This window comes from Cydia amplana, chromosome 22 (genome assembly GCF_948474715.1).
Source record: "Cydia amplana chromosome 22, ilCydAmpl1.1, whole genome shotgun sequence".
In the NCBI taxonomy this organism is placed as follows: domain Eukaryota; kingdom Metazoa; phylum Arthropoda; class Insecta; order Lepidoptera; family Tortricidae; genus Cydia; species Cydia amplana.
The window spans coordinates 791,343-812,465 of NC_086090.1; the positions used below are offsets into that span (position 1 = coordinate 791,343).

At 40.0% G+C, this 21,123-nt stretch overlaps 1 protein-coding gene across 1 annotated transcript in view; it reads left to right on the top strand.

Annotated features, from left to right (window-relative positions):
* Window positions 1-21,123, top strand: part of LOC134658400 (uncharacterized) — a 32,318-nt gene that overhangs the window by 5,312 nt on the left and 5,883 nt on the right. Inside the window, exons 7-17 of the mRNA XM_063514084.1 lie at window positions 8,269-8,455; window positions 9,769-9,897; window positions 10,411-10,518; window positions 10,892-11,006; window positions 11,721-11,837; window positions 16,217-16,341; window positions 17,119-17,431; window positions 17,938-18,054; window positions 18,885-19,014; window positions 19,462-19,582; window positions 20,149-20,284. Coding sequence (XP_063370154.1) covers window positions 8,269-8,455; window positions 9,769-9,897; window positions 10,411-10,518; window positions 10,892-11,006; window positions 11,721-11,837; window positions 16,217-16,341; window positions 17,119-17,431; window positions 17,938-18,054; window positions 18,885-19,014; window positions 19,462-19,582; window positions 20,149-20,284 — 1,598 coding nt within the window. The remainder of the gene's footprint in view (window positions 1-8,268; window positions 8,456-9,768; window positions 9,898-10,410; window positions 10,519-10,891; window positions 11,007-11,720; window positions 11,838-16,216; window positions 16,342-17,118; window positions 17,432-17,937; window positions 18,055-18,884; window positions 19,015-19,461; window positions 19,583-20,148; window positions 20,285-21,123) is intronic.

The following is a 21,123-nucleotide window of genomic DNA, read 5'->3' on the forward strand; positions in this document are numbered from 1 at the left end:
GAATAAGTACTTAGAAACTACAAGCACCAAAACATTTAGCCACAGATTGGAGTTAGGCCGGCAACAGCTTCGATTCAATACACATAAATGTTTCGCACAGTAGGAACCATGATTTTATCATTCGCCGCTGTGATTAGCTCGTGAAGGTATCACAGCAAGCTCGCTGACACCAGTAGAAGGTCATTCCAACATATTTACATTTAAACGGACTGCCGTGCCGCTCCTTTTGTGACAACATATTCTTCAGCATCTTCTGTCATGTCTCCATAAACTCAAACGTCTTTTTTTCTGATGGTAGTGTAAATTTTGGATACCTATCTGCGTATAAAATCAGCATTGCAGTTTTGTTTCAGACAATATTTCTTCTCGTGTCATCTGTGGAGAATAGGCGTCAATGGATTTTTTCTTCAAAGCGTTGCCGAATTTCAGAATATATGTTCAGCCATCAATCACTTCTGCGAGTTCTGCGTATGGAGTGATCCATACTCTCATAGTTCTCATGTTCTTTATTTGTTTGTTTTCTTCCTATATGTATAGGTTACACGATGAATTTTTAAATTATTATTACATTATACTTTTAGCCTGACAATAAAAATCTAGCATGTCGCCGATTTGACATCGCTGATTTCTTTTCTATTTAAAATGCGAAACTACAAAAAGGTTATATATAAGTAGTCTGTCAAAGGACTCTCTCATTTCAAACATAGACAGAGATAATCATACTATCTTTGTCTTACTCTAGTACTAGCACCCAAAAGAAAAGGATGAGTACAGTTTGTATTGTTCTTATTTAATGACAAATTGGTTTGCCCAACTATACTTACAGTCCGTTAACTCTCAGAATGAAATTCGTTTTTCGGGTAAAATCGGACGTAATCGCGTAATAGAAAATATATTTTTTAATGTTGATTCTAGCGAAAAAAAGTAGCATTTATTTTATAAGAAACCTCAAATAGATTATTTACGTAAAAGATATTTTTTTGCTGTGGGCTACCGTTTACGAGTTATTTACGAAAAACTAAAAAATAACAACCTTGGAATAAATTATACGTGACTTTCCCACTTTAATATATTTTAAAACATTGATCCTAGCGAAAAAGTGTACTGAATCTTTTTTGTAGGAAATTTTATATGGATTACTTATGTAGTAGAACATTTTTTGCTATGGGCCACCGTTCAAGAGTTATTTACGAAAAACTCTAAAAAGGGACCTTAACACCATAATAACATCATAATTTGACATAGTCGCCGGTCAAAGGAACCGAGGTGGAAAGCAGGGCTTTAAATACCGTTAAAAAGTTGGTATCGTTACCACAAGGTGACAGATTTAACGTTAAGTTGTAAGTGTAACTAACGTTAGACCAGGTACCGTTAGTTATACTACTCTCTACTCTCTACTCGTTACTCATGGTAACGTTAGCAGCTGTCAATTTGAGCTAACGTTAAGTCAAAGGTATCGATACACCATTGTTAACGTTAGTAGGTAACGTTAACAGCTGCTTATTTACCGTTTGATTAACTGATAGGTGCCATCATCGTTGACAATCGAGCGAATGTTCATTCACTCTCAAGCAGAGATGGGCAATTTTAATAACAAAACTTCCGTGAGACAAAGACATATTAAATGGAGATGGGCATTTCGTAATTGATTCCTGGTTCCACGATTACTCGAAATTACTTTGTAATCTGATTACCGATTCCCCGATTACTTTGTAATCTAACAATACCGAATTACTAATAGTGGAGTCAATATAAAGTTAAAGTTACATTAATTGCACAGTCAAATGTTTCTACACGGGTGAATTATATATCATATTGAATACCCGTCTGCGAATTAACAACTTGATATCTGTTCCCGTTTTTGAGAAATAACATTTTTTTTATTTTATATTTTATACTACCTAAACAGTAATTTCTAACTAGAATTTTTTTGAAGAATGGGCTATGAAGCTTACACTACTACTACAAAAAACAATAATTTTGTAAGTTTTCCATGACCGAGAATATCCCACACTGAGAGAAAAGTTTACTATTGTGGTTAATTTAATAGTATTTGTTTCGATCATGTTTAATTTATCTGCCCGAGGAACTGCTATATTCGCAGAATAGCAGCATGATTTTGGAAACAAACAGCAAATAATGTTCTACACAATTAATGGACACTTCTAGTTTTTTGGCAGTACATAACTGTACAAGTTATTGAAGACTACATACTTATTTTTTTCGCAATAATTAAATCAATTTCCAGCATAAAAAGTCAATGAAGTATGCTGTATTTCCAGGCTTCCACAGAGGCCAAGTCAAACTTTGTTTAAGATGTCAAAAAGATATCATTTTGTTATCATTCGCCCAACCGTCTCGCTCGCACCAATACATATTTCATCTAGTACGAGTGAAATGCACGCGCGAATGATATAAAATGACATCTTTTATAACAAAGTTCGAATTAGCATCAAGGTATATTAGGAAAATATACCTTATGACTTATGGCATTGCGTTAAGGTTTAATAATTCAATGCATAAAGTGTCTGTGTTTATGTGAAAAATGATAGGTGTCAATTTTTATATCTATTCACAAAACGTTTAGAATACAGGATGCACAGTCAGATATAAATAGACCCTTGAAGTCTTACAACTATCTATGATACTGGATCTCAAGCTTATTTGGTTAGTAAGTACCGTCCACCAAGTTATACTTCGAATAGCCACTCGGACAAATTCCAAAGCTAATTTCGAATTTTAAAATTTGACAATTCACGAGAAGAGTAACGTAACGTCAAAGGATATGTTTGTCCCTTTTCAACGATCCTGTCATCCGATGCTTGAGTAGAGAAACTAAAAGAAGCAAATGTCAGCAATTCGTAACGCTTAGTTTTTGTTAGCGATACATAATGAGTATATATTTGAGAACTGCATATTAAAAAATCTCGAGTGTCGGATTCATGTTTTGATATATTTTTTGTATTTTAATAATAGTTTGGATTTATTAAAAGAATGTGACATATTTTGTGGAGATTTCTTTTTAAATATAGTATTTGCAACATAGGTTATCACATCTCAAAAAATCTCTGGTGTGAGAATTCATGTAGAGCTCTCATACATTATAAACTGTGCTGACCAGAAGGCCTACCGCGAACCACGTTCGAAGTGTTGCCTCCCTGTCACACTTACGTACGAATTTACAAGTGCGACAGAGAGGCAACACATCGAACGTGGTTCGCGGTAACCCTCCAGACTATTTTACAAGCAAGCAGTAACATCAATAAATAGGTGTCTCATTTAATATAATCCGACTAAATTACATTTCAGCAACACCTCCATATTTCACAAAAAAAATCAAGACATTATCCAACCTATATAATCTTGACGTATATTATATCAAAGACGCCTGGGCTATAACCGCGAAAATCGAAGTTCGCAAATTGCGGGCATTTTTCTCTTTCACTCTAATTACGCGTGCGTTGGAGTAAAAGAGAAAGATCCCCGTAATTTGCGAAATTCGGTTTTCGCGGTAGCCCCTCTGTACCTAATATAAACCGACCAAGTAACGAATTAGCTATACCATCATATTTAACAAACTAATTTATGACGTTTTGCAACCTTCTTATTTTGGCAAATATATTCCGACACAGCCGGGTGGTATTTTATCTGTCCAATCTCGGTCCATTGTGTATTTGCGTCTCACATTTTGCTTAATGAGAGAGTGAGACGCAATGCATATTGGACAAAGATCTTAAACAAGTAGAATACCACCTCTTTCATTTGATAAACATAAAGAATAATGACAAAAGACTATGAACTCTAACTACTAGAATTAAAGTTGAGTTTTACTAACGTACATAATTATCTTTAATGTATTTTGACTGATTCTATTTCAATTTGACAGAAGCCCTGCCGTATTTATGGTCAATAAGGTCTACTGGCCTTAAAATTGTGTATGAAATTACAAGCAAATATCAGCTTAAAGAATGATAGTGTTAACGTTAGTTTGGTAACGTTAGTTTATAATGTGAATTGGGTAACGTTAACAAGCCCTGCAATAAAAAGTAAAATTACCGGTAAAATTAACGTTAACTAGCTAACGTTATAATAATGTTAAGTTATCAAGTATCGTTACCATTTACTACCGGTAATAAGGTATTTTTATGATTTTAACGTTAAGTAACGTTACTTTATAATGTGAATTGGTAACGTTAACAAGCCCTGGTGGAAAGTTCCCAAATTAGTAATCTGATAGCCCACGTAGTGAAGAATCTAAAAAAAATTTTTGGACATCGAGGTTTGTACCACCTTGTATAGAGTAGTTAATACCACCATAACTAGTAGGTAAGTAAATATTTAAATTCATTAAAATATGTGACTTTTAAGTAGGTACTTACTGTATATTTACAAATTAAATTTAAAATTATTGTTTTAATTTATTCTTTTATTTTAAAGTAAATTTGAATTAAAACTAGAGATAAAATAAAAAACACAAACTATAAAATATACTTACTTACCTACAAAAAAAAATGTGACTGTTATTACCACTCTATATAATTTCAGCCAGAAGTAGTAAATGACGGTGTGACGTTCTGCTTTCAAATTCTGATTCTATTTTATAAAGAATATGACAAAAAGTCAAATAGCAATATAGTCATCAACCAAATATTAAGCATAACGTCATTCAATTAGGGCTTATTTTACATTGAGACAATAGGTATCCCTAACTTTTTGCGGTAAGTTTAAAACTTTTTGTGAGTGAGTAAGAAAGCAGAATAGCAGTATCACCTTCGCGTGTTACCGCCGATACCCGATGTAAGTATCTTTCTGAAATCCGAAGGTCATTAGAGTTAACGGACTGTAGATAATATGTTGCGCTAGCTTCGACCCGCGACTTCATCTGCGTGGAAATAATGATGATGATGATGATTTATAAACAATAATTAGGTCCTTCGCGTCGTAGCGCAAAAACAATCAAATTTTCGTTCCCCTTTGAAACCCCTAAGTAATATTTAAAAAACACGAAAAAAAAAAATGTTTATAGGGTTGTATCTTCTAAACCGAGCGCAAAAATATTAAAATGTTCATTGCTCTGTAAGAAACCCCTAATTAATATTTAAAAAAAAAAAACAAAAAAGAAAAAAAAAACAAAATAAAAACTTTATAATGCTGTATCTCCTAAACCGTGCGTCGTAGCGCAAAAATAATCAAATTTTCGTTCCCCTTTGAAACCTCAAAGTGATGTTGAAAAAACACGAAAAACAAAAAACAAAAAAGTAAGAAAAAGGTTTATGGGTTGTATCTCCTAAACCGTGCGTCGTAGTGCAAAAATAATAAAATGTTCATTCCTCTGTAAGAAATCCCTAATTAATATAAAAAAAAAAAACAAAAAAGAAATAATAAAAAAACAAAAAAAACTTTATAATGCTGTATCTCCTAAACCGTACGTCGTAGCGCAAAAATAATCAAATTTTCGTTCCCCAAGATTTGAGGCCCGGGGAAGGACATATACTTGGTCAACCAGATCTTGACAGTAGAAAAAGGCGGCAAATTTGAAAAATGTAGGCGCGAAGGGATATCGTCCCATAGAAAATTTGAATTTCGCGCCTTTTTTTACTGACAAGATTTGGTTGACCAGCTATAATTATTATCATCATATTTCCACGCAGATGAAGTCGCGGGTCGAAGCTAGCGCACCATATTATCAAATTATAGTTGGTTAAACCAATTTGCCATTAAATAAGAACAATACAAACTATACTCATCCTTTTCTTTTGGGTGCTAGTACATACTAGAGTAAGACAAAGATAGTATGATTATCTCTGTCTATGTTTGAAATGAGACAGTCCTTAAACTATATATAACCTTTTTGTAGTTTCGCATTTTAAATAGAAAAAAAATCAGCGTTGTCAAATCGGCGACATGCTAGATTTCTATTGTCAGGCTAAAAGTATAATGTAATAATAATCGTGTAACCTATATAGGAAGAAAACAAACAAATAAAGAACATGAGAACTATGAGAGTATGGATCACTCCATACGCAGAAGTGATTGATGGCTGAACATATATTCTGAAATTCGGCAACGCTTTGAAGAAAAAATCCATTGACGCCTATTCTCCACAGATGACACGAGAAGAAATATTGTCTGAAACAAAACTGCAATGCTGATTTTTATACGCAGATAGGTATCCAAAATTTACACTATCATCAGAAAAAAAAGACGTTTGAGTTTATGGAGACATGACAGAAGACGCGGTATGCTGAAGAATATGTTGTCACGAAAGGAGCGGAAGTCCGTTTAAATGTAAATATGTTGGAATTATGACCTTCTACTGGTTTCAGCGAGCTTGCCGTGATACCTTCACGAGCTAATCACAGCGGAGAATGATAAAATCATGGTTCCTTTCCTACTGTGCGATACATTTATGTGTATTGAATTGAAGCTGTTGCCGGCCTAACTCCAATTTGTGGCTAAATGTTTTGGTGCTTGTAGTTTCTAAGTACTTATTCTGAATTAAATACTCTGATTGAAACATAATTCGATTGTTTTTTATTATAATTTATTTCTCTATTTTCACTTTATTGCACGACACATAGGACGTTTTGCCAAATGGAATTCTCTACGAGTCAGGCGTAAGGCAAACAGAGATTGGTATTGGTATGTAGGATATAAAAGCGACCGTATGTCAAACAGCTATTAATCTGGTTGCTGGCAGTATACATCTTTCGTGCAGGTATATTATACTGTTAAATCGTACCTATGCTAAAAAAGTGACGAACTCAGAAAGTGACGAACTCAGAAAGTGTCGTCCTCAGAAAGTGGCGTTCTCAGAATGTGACGTACTCAGAAAGTGACGTCCTCAGAAAGTGTCGTACTCAGAATGTGACGATCTCAGAAAGTGACAAAATCAGAAAGTGACGAACTCAGAATGTGACGATCTCAGAAAGTGACAAAGTCAGAAAGTGACGAACTCAGAATGTGACGTCCTAAGAAAGTGACATACTCCGCCTGAACCCTCCGAAACATGTCGGGAGAGTGACTTAAAACAAGTGAGTCTAAACCGTAAAGTCCGTAAAATTATTCAAGATTTCAGAAAGTTTAAAGGTCTTTCTGGGCGTGGTATTAGAACGTCCGGGGAGACGCGGTGTGGACGAATAAATTTAGTAATATTAGGAAAGGGCTTAAACATTTATTATATTGTATTATTTAGAAATTTAAATCAGGCAACAAGGCCCATATAACAAATACCTTACAGACTAACATACATATGTATTTTATAAACTTAAAACTAAACACTAGTTATTTAGTCGACAAAACGGCGTGGCTCCGTTGCATCGGCTGCTCTTGCATTGGTTGACCATATTGGAAATCACAGGCTATAAGATAATTTATTGAGATATACAGGGTGTCCAGTAATTAATGGATAACCTTCTAACCACCGACAGGGCACCTTAGGCTGGTCCAGAAAATGCACTTATAGGTCTAGTAAAAGTTTCGTGGTTTTCGAGATAATCGCACTTTTCTCAATTTGAAGTATGGTGCTAGCTATTAAATAAAAAAGCGGCCAAGTGCGAGTCGGACTCGCCCATGAAGGGTTCCGTATTTAGGCGATTTATGACGTATAAAAAAAACTACTTACTAGATCTCGTTCAAACCAATTTTCGGTGGAAGTTTACATGGTAATGTACATCATATATTTTTTTTAGTTTTATCATTCTCTTATTTTAGAAGTTACAGGGGGGGGGACACACATTTTACCACTTTGGACGTGTCTCGCGCGCAAACTATTCAGTTTAGAAAAAAATGATATTAGAAACCTCAATATCATTTTTGAAGACCTATCCATAGATACCCCACACGTATGGGTTTGATGAAAAAAAAATTTTTGAGTTTCACTTCGAAGTATGGGGAACCCCAAAAATTTATTGTTTTTTTTCTATTTTTGTGTGAAAATCTTAATGCGGTTCACAGAATACATCTACTTACCAAGTTTCAACAGTATAGTTCTTATAGTTTCGGAGAAAAGTGGCTGTGACATAAGGACGGACAGACAGACGGACAGACAGACAGACAGACAGACAGACAGACATGACGAATCTATAAGGGTTCCGTTTTTTGCCATTTGGCTACGGAACCCTAAAAAGACAGAAAAGTTCGATTATCTCGAAAACCACGAAACTTTTACTAGACCTATAAGTGCATTTTCTGAACCAGCCTAAGGTGCCCTGTCGGTGGTTAGATGGTTATCCATTAATTACTGGGCACCCTGTATATTTTCAACAGGTTCAACTTGGATTCTCCGTCGAATACCAGCTGTGGGCGCGACGAGGCGGACACAGCCACCCCTAGTCCGGGGCAGAGGAGGTTGATGTCTCGTTCCTTCGACCTCGACGCTATGAGCGATCAGCGCGACCAGGGCCAAGCACAAGGTATACACATAATGTTACGGGATACAACGACCCCTAGTCTAGTTTTTAATGTTTTAGTGATAAGGAAGACAATTTTTTTCACCGCAAACTGGAAAAGGCACTCTTGATTGTTCAAAAACTGATAGCAAAGTTGCATTTTATTCACATGTGAGGCAAAGTAATCAAATGCAAATTTTGAGTGGTTTTTTTATGTTTGCTGGTAGAATTGACTTTTAAGTGATGACTTTGAATGATAAATGTTTAATAACATTCATTTGGATTTGATTTTGTTTGATATCTTAGAGTTAATATTTTCTTTAGGTTGGTGTGGTGAAAAATGTTGTATTTAACTTGGAGCCAAATTTTGTTTAACTTTGCGCCCTTGTAAAACAAATAACTATTGCCAGAGATAAAGTCGACAAAGGTTCTTGGTTAAAACCATTGTTGTAATTTAATAGATTTGTAAAGTCGCCGTCATTAGAACTTGCGGACTATGTAAACAAACCGCCATATTGATATTGTCTCTGAATGATGAATTTACTAGTGATGGGAAAGACTCTTACTCACTACTTTACTAATGTCAAACCATATCGAATAATAAAATACCAAGATTAAAAAACAAGTAGTTACTTATTTTTAATTTGTTTAATCACGATCAGAAGACAAATTGGTACTTAAGAATTATGTATTGATGTATTTTACAACCGCGGCGGTAGGTACAGAGCGTGAGTTGGGTAGTGTGTAGCGGGGTTATATCACAAACTTTAGTCACAACACTACCCATCATAGACAATTGTAGAATTTAAAAGAAACAAAAACGTCATTCCATCAGGTCCTAATAACCTAACTTATGAAACCATTTAAACTTTTAATTAAATATCCAAGATACAGTTATATATATTTGTGTATTTTACGGAACGGACCGTTTCAATCATAGAGAAATAAAGACAAGCGTGCTCACTCCATACATCAGTTCAGACTATTAATTTCAGTGTCTACATCTAGCATCGAGTAGCGGAACTATCAGTACTGCTACTTGACAATAGATGTAGCACCGACCGGAAAGTTTTATCTCAACAGCATAAGACTTTCCGGTCAGTGCTACATCTATTGTCAAGTAGCAGTACTGATAGTTCCGCTACTCGATGCTAGATGCTAATAGTCTTTTTGTTACTAAAACTGATGTATGGAGTGAGCACTCTATGTATTTTTTTCTCTATGGTTTCAATAGTGTATATGTGTATAGTTTGAATTGTGTTTGATGGGGTAGTGTGAAAATTCAAGGAGAAACAGTGACAAAACAAAGTTACATTGTTTGTTTACATAGTTCGCAAGTTCTAATGAGGGCAACTTTGAATATGGTTGAACAGATGAGCTGAGCGTTAGTGCCTTGTCTGGGGGCGGGCTGGGCCTGGGCCGCGAGTTGGTGCTGCGGCTGCGGCGCGGCGCCGCGGGGTTCGGGTTCACCGTCGCCGACAGCGTGCACGGACAGAAGGTCAAAAAGGTACCCCGCACATTGCCTTATACATGTCACCGTCAAATTGAACACTTTATAATATCGCTAGTTAAATTATAAACTGACGGTAGAGTATAAACTAACCTAACCTAACCTGCGTTAGATTGTAAACTAACGGGTTCACAATCTCACAGTGTCATACATATTGTACTCGCAACTTTGTCCGCTCGAACTCGTCGAATTGCCCCCTACATCAATAGCCATTGTTACTTAATTATCGCTTCATTTAATTTTTATCTTCTGAGAGGTTTATTTCCTTCATATATAATGTGTAATTGTGTAAATCGAATACAGGCGATAAATTAAACCAGATATAGAATTTATCCGTGTAATAATTAAGTTTTTTTAAATCACGCTTAATTATGACTCCGTAATTATATAGCGCCAACAAGAATTTTTAATTTTTTGAATCTGCGAATTAAAACACTTTCACTTTCCTAATATGTGAGTTCAATGTTGGATACTCAAGAAATTGAAAGCGCCACTCAACTTATTGAACAGGTGTTGGACCGGTCACGGTGTTCCGGCGCGGGGCTCCGCGAGGGGGACTTACTGCTGCAGATCGGGGACACCGACGTGCGACACGCGCCGCACCAGCGGGTCGTGCAGGTACCCGTACCTACCATCGTTCACTGTTACCTGATCATACATAAACCTTAATATAATGGTTTAAAATTCACCGATGGTCAGTATTGCTGTCAGTAAACATACATAAGATCTATCAAAGCGGCTAAGGCTTCTCAAAAAAATATTTTGTATGAGATTCAAAAATTAAAAATGTCAAAACAGCGTAGTTACAGATATTGAATAATAATTGCTTTCAACATGAAAAGATCTAAGGCGAGTTGCTTTTGGAGATCTAAAGGAAACAGCATTTAATTTTAATTCCTGTGATTGTTTCCCCAAATGTTATCAAAAAAAATCCTCACTTTTTAGAAACTTTCTGTAATTTGCCATTCAGTTACTATAATCATTATTTCAGGTCCTGAAGGACTGCCCCGCCATGCACGAGACTACGATCCGAGTGTGGCGGCGGAACAATGCTACTGCTAGAGCCCCTCGCAGTCGCTCGGCTACTCGAGTCCCTCCTGCGAACAGTAAGAAAAACAATAAACATACAAAACAAGTTACCTACTTCCAAAAATTATGTCCTTTACCTGGCTATGAATTCCTGTCAAGGCCGTTCTAAAAATAGGAAAGAACCATATTTTTATCAGTACTATCATAAAATAGTTATTTTCGATACAAGTGCGAAAAAGAGGAAATTCGAAACGAGTGGCGATAAATTAAAACACGACCGAAGGGAGTGTTTTAAATCGACACGAGTTGCGAATTACCTATTCGCACGTGTATCGAACAACGTTTTACACTACATATGGTACTTTAAAGTTTCGACATACGCACGAAAAGTGCTATTTTACGCACTAGTGCGGAAAAGTAGCCCCATATGTACTGTAAATATCTTTTGAGTATGATTGGTGTAGTCATTTTGAAATTTTCGCCCAAATTTGTCCCGCTCCTAAAAAATAATAATTGCCACGACGCCCCACGACGAGTCCCCTATGTTTGTAGCTTTTATCTCATAAAAAAGTATTCAAGATGACCATTAAATCTTTGCACCTAGCTACCAAACAGGATGGTATTCCAACTATCCAATTTCTTTGTCCAGTGTGTATTTGCGTCTCATATTTTGCGTAATAAGAGAGTGGCACGTAAATTACGCAATGCACATTGGACAAAGAAATTGGATATGTGGAATACCATCCTATACGGTTTTAAACCTGAAATAACAGGAGGCTACATTATTCCAGCGACAGCAACCAACAGCCAGCTCGGCAGAAGCAAGACCCCCACGGCCGAGCAGCTGAGGTCGCCTGCCCTGCACACACCAGACTCGCTGAGGGACAGGCTCGATGCCATGAACTCTGGTAACACTTACACATACGTATACAACCAACAGCCAGCTCGGCAGAAGCAAGACCCCCACGGCCGAGCAGCTGAGGTCGCCTGCCCTGCACACACCAGACTCGCTGAGGGACAGGCTCGATGCCATGAACTCTGGTAACACTTACACATACGTATACAACCAACAGCCAGCTCGGCAGAAGCAAGACCCCCACGGCCGAGCAGCTGAGGTCGCCTGCCCTGCACACACCAGACTCGCTGAGGCACAGGCTCGATGCCATGAACTCTGGTAACACTTACACATACGTATACAACCAACAGCCAGCTCGGCAGAAGCAAGACCCCCACGGCCGAGCAGCTGAGGTCGCCTGCCCTGCACACACCAGACTCGCTGAGGCACAGGCTCGATGCCATGAACTCTGGTAACACTTACACATACGTATACAACCAACAGCCAGCTCGGCAGAAGCAAGACCCCCACGGCCGAGCAGCTGAGGTCGCCTGCCCTGCACACACCAGACTCGCTGAGGCACAGGCTCGATGCCATGAACTCTGGTAACACTTACACATACGTATACAACCAACAGCCAGCTCGGCAGAAGCAAGACCCCCACGGCCGAGCAGCTGAGGTCGCCTGCCCTGCACACACCAGACTCGCTGAGGCACAGGCTCGATGCCATGAACTCTGGTAACACTTACACATACGTATACAACCAACAGCCAGCTCGGCAGAAGCAAGACCCCCACGGCCGAGCAGCTGAGGTCGCCTGCCCTGCACACACCAGACTCGCTGAGGCACAGGCTCGATGCCATGAACTCTGGTAACACTTACACATACGTATACAACCAACAGCCAGCTCGGCAGAAGCAAGACCCCCACGGCCGAGCAGCTGAGGTCGCCTGCCCTGCACACACCAGACTCGCTGAGGCACAGGCTCGATGCCATGAACTCTGGTAACACTTACACATACGTATACAACCAACAGCCAGCTCGGCAGAAGCAAGACCCCCACGGCCGAGCAGCTGAGGTCGCCTGCCCTGCACACACCAGACTCGCTGAGGCACAGGCTCGATGCCATGAACTCTGGTAACACTTACACATACGTATACAACCAACAGCCAGCTCGGCAGAAGCAAGACCCCCACGGCCGAGCAGCTGAGGTCGCCTGCCCTGCACACACCAGACTCGCTGAGGCACAGGCTCGATGCCATGAACTCTGGTAACACTTACACATACGTATACAACCAACAGCCAGCTCGGCAGAAGCAAGACCCCCACGGCCGAGCAGCTGAGGTCGCCTGCCCTGCACACACCAGACTCGCTGAGGCACAGGCTCGATGCCATGAACTCTGGTAACACTTACACATACGTATACAACCAACAGCCAGCTCGGCAGAAGCAAGACCCCCACGGCCGAGCAGCTGAGGTCGCCTGCCCTGCACACACCAGACTCGCTGAGGCACAGGCTCGATGCCATGAACTCTGGTAACACTTACACATACGTATACAACCAACAGCCAGCTCGGCAGAAGCAAGACCCCCACGGCCGAGCAGCTGAGGTCGCCTGCCCTGCACACACCAGACTCGCTGAGGCACAGGCTCGATGCCATGAACTCTGGTAACACTTACACATACGTATACAACCAACAGCCAGCTCGGCAGAAGCAAGACCCCCACGGCCGAGCAGCTGAGGTCGCCTGCCCTGCACACACCAGACTCGCTGAGGCACAGGCTCGATGCCATGAACTCTGGTAACACTTACACATACGTATACAACCAACAGCCAGCTCGGCAGAAGCAAGACCCCCACGGCCGAGCAGCTGAGGTCGCCTGCCCTGCACACACCAGACTCGCTGAGGCACAGGCTCGATGCCATGAACTCTGGTAACACTTACACATACGTATACAACCAACAGCCAGCTCGGCAGAAGCAAGACCCCCACGGCCGAGCAGCTGAGGTCGCCTGCCCTGCACACACCAGACTCGCTGAGGCACAGGCTCGATGCCATGAACTCTGGTAACACTTACACATACGTATACAACCAACAGCCAGCTCGGCAGAAGCAAGACCCCCACGGCCGAGCAGCTGAGGTCGCCTGCCCTGCACACACCAGACTCGCTGAGGCACAGGCTCGATGCCATGAACTCTGGTAACACTTACACATATTTAAACTGTCATTCAATAGAACTTGCTAACTATGTAAACAAACCGCCATACTAAAGTTGACACTGAATATCAATTTAGTAGTAAAGCTTTGGTTTCCTCCGAAAGCGGTGCCGTCATATAGCGGCCGTCTCCATACAAATACTACGACATCCATATTTAGCCGTATAATTTAGTATGGAGACGGCCGCTATATGACGGCACCGCTATCCTAGGAAAACCGATCTTAACCTTTGTTTACATAGTTAGCAAGTTCTATTGAATGACACTTTTACAACTGACAATCATTTTAAATTCTAATTATTATGAACTAGCGACCCGCCCCGGCTTCGCACGGGTTAACAAATTATACATAAACCTTCCTCTTGAATCACTATCTATTAAAAAAACGCATCAAAATCCGTTGCGTAGTTTTAAAGATCTAAGCATACATAGGGACAGACGGAAGCGACTTTGTTTTATACTATGTAGTGACTCCTGCGTCTGTCTGTCACAGCCTATTGTTTTAATTTGCTTTATTTTATTGTGGCATCACATTACTTGGTTGGTTTACATTGGGTTTTCAATACTTACGCTGTGAGATGCCCAATGTAAGGAAAACCCTACAAAGCTTAACAATGAAAATCCGTGATAGTACTTATACTTAACACATGTTTGTTATTTGCAGCCATACACATGTGTTATTACATCTGTAAGTTACTCGACATGCCTGTAGATGCTTGTAGTTTGTCCTTTACAAAATAGATAAATTTTCAACCCATAAAATTAAAATGTCCCACGAAAACAGGCGTAGGGGACTGTTCATAAATTACGTCATCTATTTTTGACGATTTTTGACCTCTTTGACTAAAATCATCCAAAAATCATGCTTCAAATGACCCCGTTTCCTCCTAGGTCATGCTACCATCATCCGATGTCCAGACCCCTCCCCCCCCATTTGAAATGACGTAATTTATGAATAGCCCCTAGGTTAGGTAATCGTCATTCGTTAACGCCAATCGAAAGATAAATATGTCTCGAAATGTCTGATGCCAACTAAAACTCACGTGATTATAATTTATCTTTTTTTAGGGTTCCGTACCCAAAGGGTAAAAACGGGACCCTATTACTAAGACTCCGCTGTCCGTCCGTCCGTCTGTCACCAGGCTGTATCTCACGAACCGTGATAGCTAGACAGTTGAAATTTTCACAGATGATGTATTTCTGTTGCCGCTATAACAACAAATACTAAAAACAGAATAAAATAAAGATTTAAGTGGGGCTCCCATACAACAAACGTGATTTTTGACCGAAGTTAAGCAACGTCGGGCGGGGTCAGTACTTGGATGGGTGACCGTTTTTTTGCTTGTTTTTTGTTGATGGTGCGGAACCCTCCGTGCGCGAGTCCGACTCGCACTTGGCCGGTTTTTTTTTTCAATCGGCGATTAATCTTAACGCTTACCACTTTGGCTCAGCCAGTCTTACGCAAGTATTACCTTTAATTCTAGTTCCATATAAAATGAGTAAGTTAATATTGTTGGTCAAACCAATTTGTCAATCAGTAAGAACCAGGAAACTATACTCATCCTTTTCTTTTGGGTTCTAGTGTAAGACAAAGATATTATGATTCTCTCTACGTTTAAAATGAGACAGTCCTTTGACAAACACTCTGCAAGAGTTTATGGACAATTAATTAGTTTAATTTCCCTTATATACCTATGTATAATATTATTATGTTGCCACACCCTTATAGGGTCCATGCTGTACCTAATCTAAGTTAACACCTGTAATACCATGGATTGCGATTAAATGATTATGATCAGGGATGTTGCGAATATCCGCAACCGCGGATCTTCCGCATTATTTTCAACATCCGCATCCGCATCCGCATAAAATCGATGCGGATTTAATGCGGATGCGGATGTGGAACAGGTCGGTACAGGAACGTCTTAGCATCGGCGTAAGTGCTAGACTGCTAGGTAATTTAGTCATTAACCAAAAAAACCTATTAGAAATGAGCAGTCAAGCGTGAGTAGGACTTAATGTACGGAACCCTTGGAACGCGAGTCCGACTCGCACTTGGCCGGTTTTTTGAAATAAAAATTACTAAAATGTAATATTTGACGTTTTTTATGGTACTATCTTGACATCCGCATCCGCGGATGTGAGCCTTTAAAAATCCGCATCCGCGGATGTCAAAAAATCGGCATCCGCAACATCCCTGATTATGATTATGATTATGAAACTATGTCTTGCAGTGGATGCAACATACGCAGTGCCGGAGCACAAGCAACGGGAGAGTCTCATAGAGCGGCGGCGCCGGAGCAGCACCCCGGGGACGCGGCTCACGCTGCCCGCGCAGCCCTACAATGATCAGTGGCAGGTAACGGTCATCCATTCATTACATCACACAAAACTTGGACTTTTAGACCCTTGGAGGATATAATCAAACGGAGACGCCATGTCTGTAATTTTCTGTACAAAACAGTCTGCCGATTTTTGCGGGGGAGGGGAACGTCAAATGTATGCGTAACGTAAAAATAGCCATGTCAGATAAACGTCAGTCCATACATTGTGTATGACCGTTGGCCGCCTATTTTCGACAGAGGGGAAAGCCTGTTAATGGCTACTCCGAGAGGTCACCAATTAGTTTCTTAAGGGGTCTGGTTCCTAAAATAAAATGACCATCGCGGTCCGTTTCTCCTAGAGTTTATTAAAAAAGTACAAAAATAATAATAGGTCGGCGGTCCGGGTGCGGACCGCGGTCCGCGATTTGGTGACCCCTGTATTTGTCATGCTCCTTCAATCAACCTCAGTACTTTTTTCCCGAGACTGACTGAAATAGCAAGACACGTTCGTACATTTCCGTAAAAATACGAAGGAAAATAATTATGCACTACATCTGTACATACTTATTTACACAGATTGCTTTCCATAGTCAGGGAAAGGATTATGAAACTTTATATTGTTAAAAATAAGCACTCAGATACACAAAAAGCTAAATAGGTGTAGGAGTGTTTTTTACTGTCTTCGTTTTCCCCAACCCAAGGTTTTGCCGTGAGGAGATCGCTTTTTAGCGATAAGGCCGCTTGTTGCCTAACCCTATGTTCTGTGTAATTTCTTATTTTACTTGATGGATTATTTTTTACAATTTTTTCAGCAAGAACGAGAAACGTGGGTGGACAACTCCAACAACATTCGAAACTGGGCCGAGAACTCACAGAAATGGGACGATAACGCCCAAAAGTGGGAAGGAAACGGGCAAAAATGGGAACAGAATGGCCAAAAATGGGAACAGAACGGGCAGAAATGGGAGCAGAACGGGCAGAAATGGGAGAATGGGAACGGATGGGAGAACGGGGAGAGATGGAACGGGAATTGGGGGGAGGTGCCAACGCCGACCGTCCATGTGGATATGAATGCGGCGTACTGGAGAGGGAACGCTAGTGTCGCGGATAGCAGTGATAATGGAGGTATGTTTTTAGGGTTCCGTACCCAAAGGGTAAAAACGGGACCCTATTACTAAGACTCCGCTGTCCGTCCGTCCGTCTGTCACCAGGCTGTATCTCACGAACCGTGATAGCTAGACAGTTGAAATTTTCACAGATGATGTATTTCTGTTGCCGCTATAACAACAAATACTAAAAACAGAATAAAATAAAGATTTAAGTGGGGCTCCCATACAACAAACGTGATTTTTGACCGAAGTTAAGCAACGTCGGGCGGGGTCAGTACTTGGATGGGTGACCGTTTTTTTGCTTGTTTTGCTCTATTTTTTGTTGATGGTGCGGAACCCTCCGTGCGCGAGTCCGACTCGCACTTGGCCGGTTTTTTTTAATACTACATCTGTGGCAAACAAGCATACAGCCCGCCTGATGGTAAGCAGTTCCCGTAGCCTATGTAGTAGTCGTAGCGGTGGCTCTTCAAAGGTGAGAGCCACTGCCTTAAATAATATATACATGTGGAATATTGTCTGCAGGTTTTCCAGAAGATGGCATGCTGCATTCGCCAACCACAGCCGCGCTGGGCGCGCTGCCTCACGCCCAGTCACCTTCTACCAGTCGAATGAGGCCGCGCTCGCCTTCCAATTCCACAGGTAACTAATAAAGCGTACCCTTATTGCACACTAGCGACCCGCCCCGGCTTCGCACGGGTTAACAAATTATACATAAACTCTATTAAAAAAAACCGCATCAAAATCCGTTGCGTAGTTTTAAAATCTAAGGATACATAGGGACAGACAGACAGAGGGAAGCGACTTTGTTTAATAGTATATAGTGATACAAGTAATAAGTTTTTGGCTTAAATTACATTTTTGGTACAAGCTTTAATCGCTGACTGTACTTTTCTTTCCACATGCAACTAATATTCATCGAGACATTCTAATAACACAAAACACAATTAGTTTGCGTTGTTTTATCACAGAGTTCCCATTGCCACCTCCTGTCTCCATCATCAGATCAGCTCCAATTCAATAATATTGCATGCAAAATTTCAGCTCAATCGAAAATCGGGAAGTAGGTCTTTAGCCTCCAAGATTTAACTAACATACTAACAAGGCAAGTTAAATAAAAACTTGTATTATTAAACCGGTAACTTTTTACTTGAATGATATATTATTATTAAATTATACAACGGGACTTAATCGCGTATCTAAGTTTTAAGATTTACCTCCGACGTAAACAAGACCAAGTGCGGGTAGTTCGAAAAACTCGCGCGGTTAGACGATGCTGATGTCAACTTAAGCCAGTCTTCTCCGAGACCACGGGGACAACGCCGTCCTCGAAACGTCGGAGGTAAATCTTAAAACTTAGATATGCGATTAAGTCCCGTTGTATAATTTAATAATGTGTAAAAATCGTGAAAGTTTAAATCAGTGTGATATAATATTGTTGCTGCAAGTTGACTATCAACCATTGATCCCAGGTCGTATGAGAAGCCAGTCCCCCAGCAATACCAGCGCCTCCGAACGACTCTTAGGCGCCACGCCTACTGCGAGACTACACAGCCGCTCACCGTCTAACAATTCACCATCAAGAAGCAAAGACAGTATGAGGTAATACCCTAAAATAATTCTCAAATTATGATAAAGCATTAAGGACTGTGAGGTAAAGTATTAAGGTCCATTTTAAACTATACGTCAGACATTCAAAACCGCAAACGTGTTTATAGATTTAATTACTCACAAATAGTTTTTGTCGCTTGTCTTGCGCTTAATTGTCTTGTATTAAGTAATCTATAGTTTGTCAAAGGACTGTCTCATTTCAAACATAGATAGAGAGAATCATAACTATCTTTGTCTTACACTAGTACTAGTACCCAAAAGAAAAGGATGAGTATAGTTTTCCTGGTTTTTACTGACTGACAAATTGGTTTGACCAACTATATTTCAAATATAAACAAATTGAATTAATTTTATTTTCAAATTATATATTTATTTCAAATTTTCAAAGTGGCTGTGCGTAAACATTTTCAGCCTTTTCTCAAAATAAATAATTTTCAGAATGCGAGAAAACTCCCCGCCCCGACATATGCACTCTCCCGTGTCTCGAAGATCGCCATCTTGTTACGATAACGACTCGATAGCGCAACAAAATGCCGTCTACGTCGGCAACTACCCACAGGTAAGATTACATTAACCTTTTGGACGCCAATGACCGATATATCCGCACCGCACTTCAATGAGTGGCGTCTGAGTGACAGCTTTTGTGTTTGACACGGCGTGGAAAAGGTTAACGTTCTTAGGGTTCCGTACCTCAAAAGGAAAAAACGGAACCCGTAATGCACAAATTAGTGACCTATAGATGACAGGAAAACCTATTAGAAATGTACAGTCAAGCGTGAGTCGAACTTTATGTACGGAACCCGTTGCGTCCTGCTCCCTCGGAATCTTTCACCCCGTTAGAGTGGTACTTAAATAGGTAATTAACAAACTATTGCTAGTGTACCTAGGTAATTTGTGTGCCTTTTTGTGTAGTTGAGTGAGGACGTGCCCTTTTAAAGTTCTGTATTTCGATAAAATGAACCAATCAGAGGGGCTACCGCGAAAACCGAAATTCGCAAATTGCGGGGATCTCTTTTACTCCAATGAAGACGTAATTAGAGTGGCAGAGAAAAATGCCCGCAATTTGAGAACTTCGATTTTCGTGGTAATAGCCCAGGAACTATAATAAAACATTTATTTGTACAGGTTGAGGCAGGCGGAGCGGCGGACCCGGAGGCGGACGTCCTGGTCCGATTGGCTCGAGGAGCGGCCGGTTTCGGCTTCCGTATCGTCGGAGGCACTGAAGACGGCAGCCGTGTCGCCGTCGGTTATGTCGTCCCGGGTATGTTATTGTGTATGGCGTTATTCATAAATGGCTGCTAACTTAATCAGTAGATGATCGTCGTTTTGTTTTCCCTATCTGTCGTTATGCCATAGAGAGGGACAAAAGTTGATCATCAGATGACTAACTTAGCAGACGTTTATAAATAACGCCGTTATAACTGTTTGGTAATTTTGAGTGTATGTCAGAGTACTTGACTTATGTGGCTAAATACGTGGTCAAATGAGCGCGTCATAAAATTCAAAATTCATACACGAATGGCGTGGTGCATCTTAACGTTTTCACAGGTTATTTTCATTGTAAATCAAGATTTTTAAGTATAGACAACTTGTATTTTCAAGAGAATTTGCAGCATTTTTTATTGGTTTTAGCCCAAACAATAAGTCTAAATAAGTAGGATAGGATTGTCTCGAGTGAGGGAGGAGTGTTACAATTGGTGCCGTGACCAGGATTAGGGTCACCTGTACAAAATGGATAGATTAATTTAATTATTAACAAGCAGAAACGTCTGCGACCGATGCTACAGGATGGAGGCCGTGAGTCCAAGTCTCACCCAAGACAGTAATTTTTCCACTTTTAAATGTATGGCTAGATAATTTTAAAATCTATTAAAGTGAGAAAGTTACGTATAATTTGCTCTAGGATCGTTTTTTTTTGTTTTTCGTAAATAACTCGCAAACGGTAGCCCACAGTAATTAGTTTGATAATAGGCTACATGACTAATTTTTTTTATGGTATCAATCGATCGGGTTTGTTTTTAGGGTCAAATGTCTATATGGGACCCATTGCATTAAAGTAACACAAAAGTCAGAAATTGTAGTCAAAGTCCGACAGTCGCA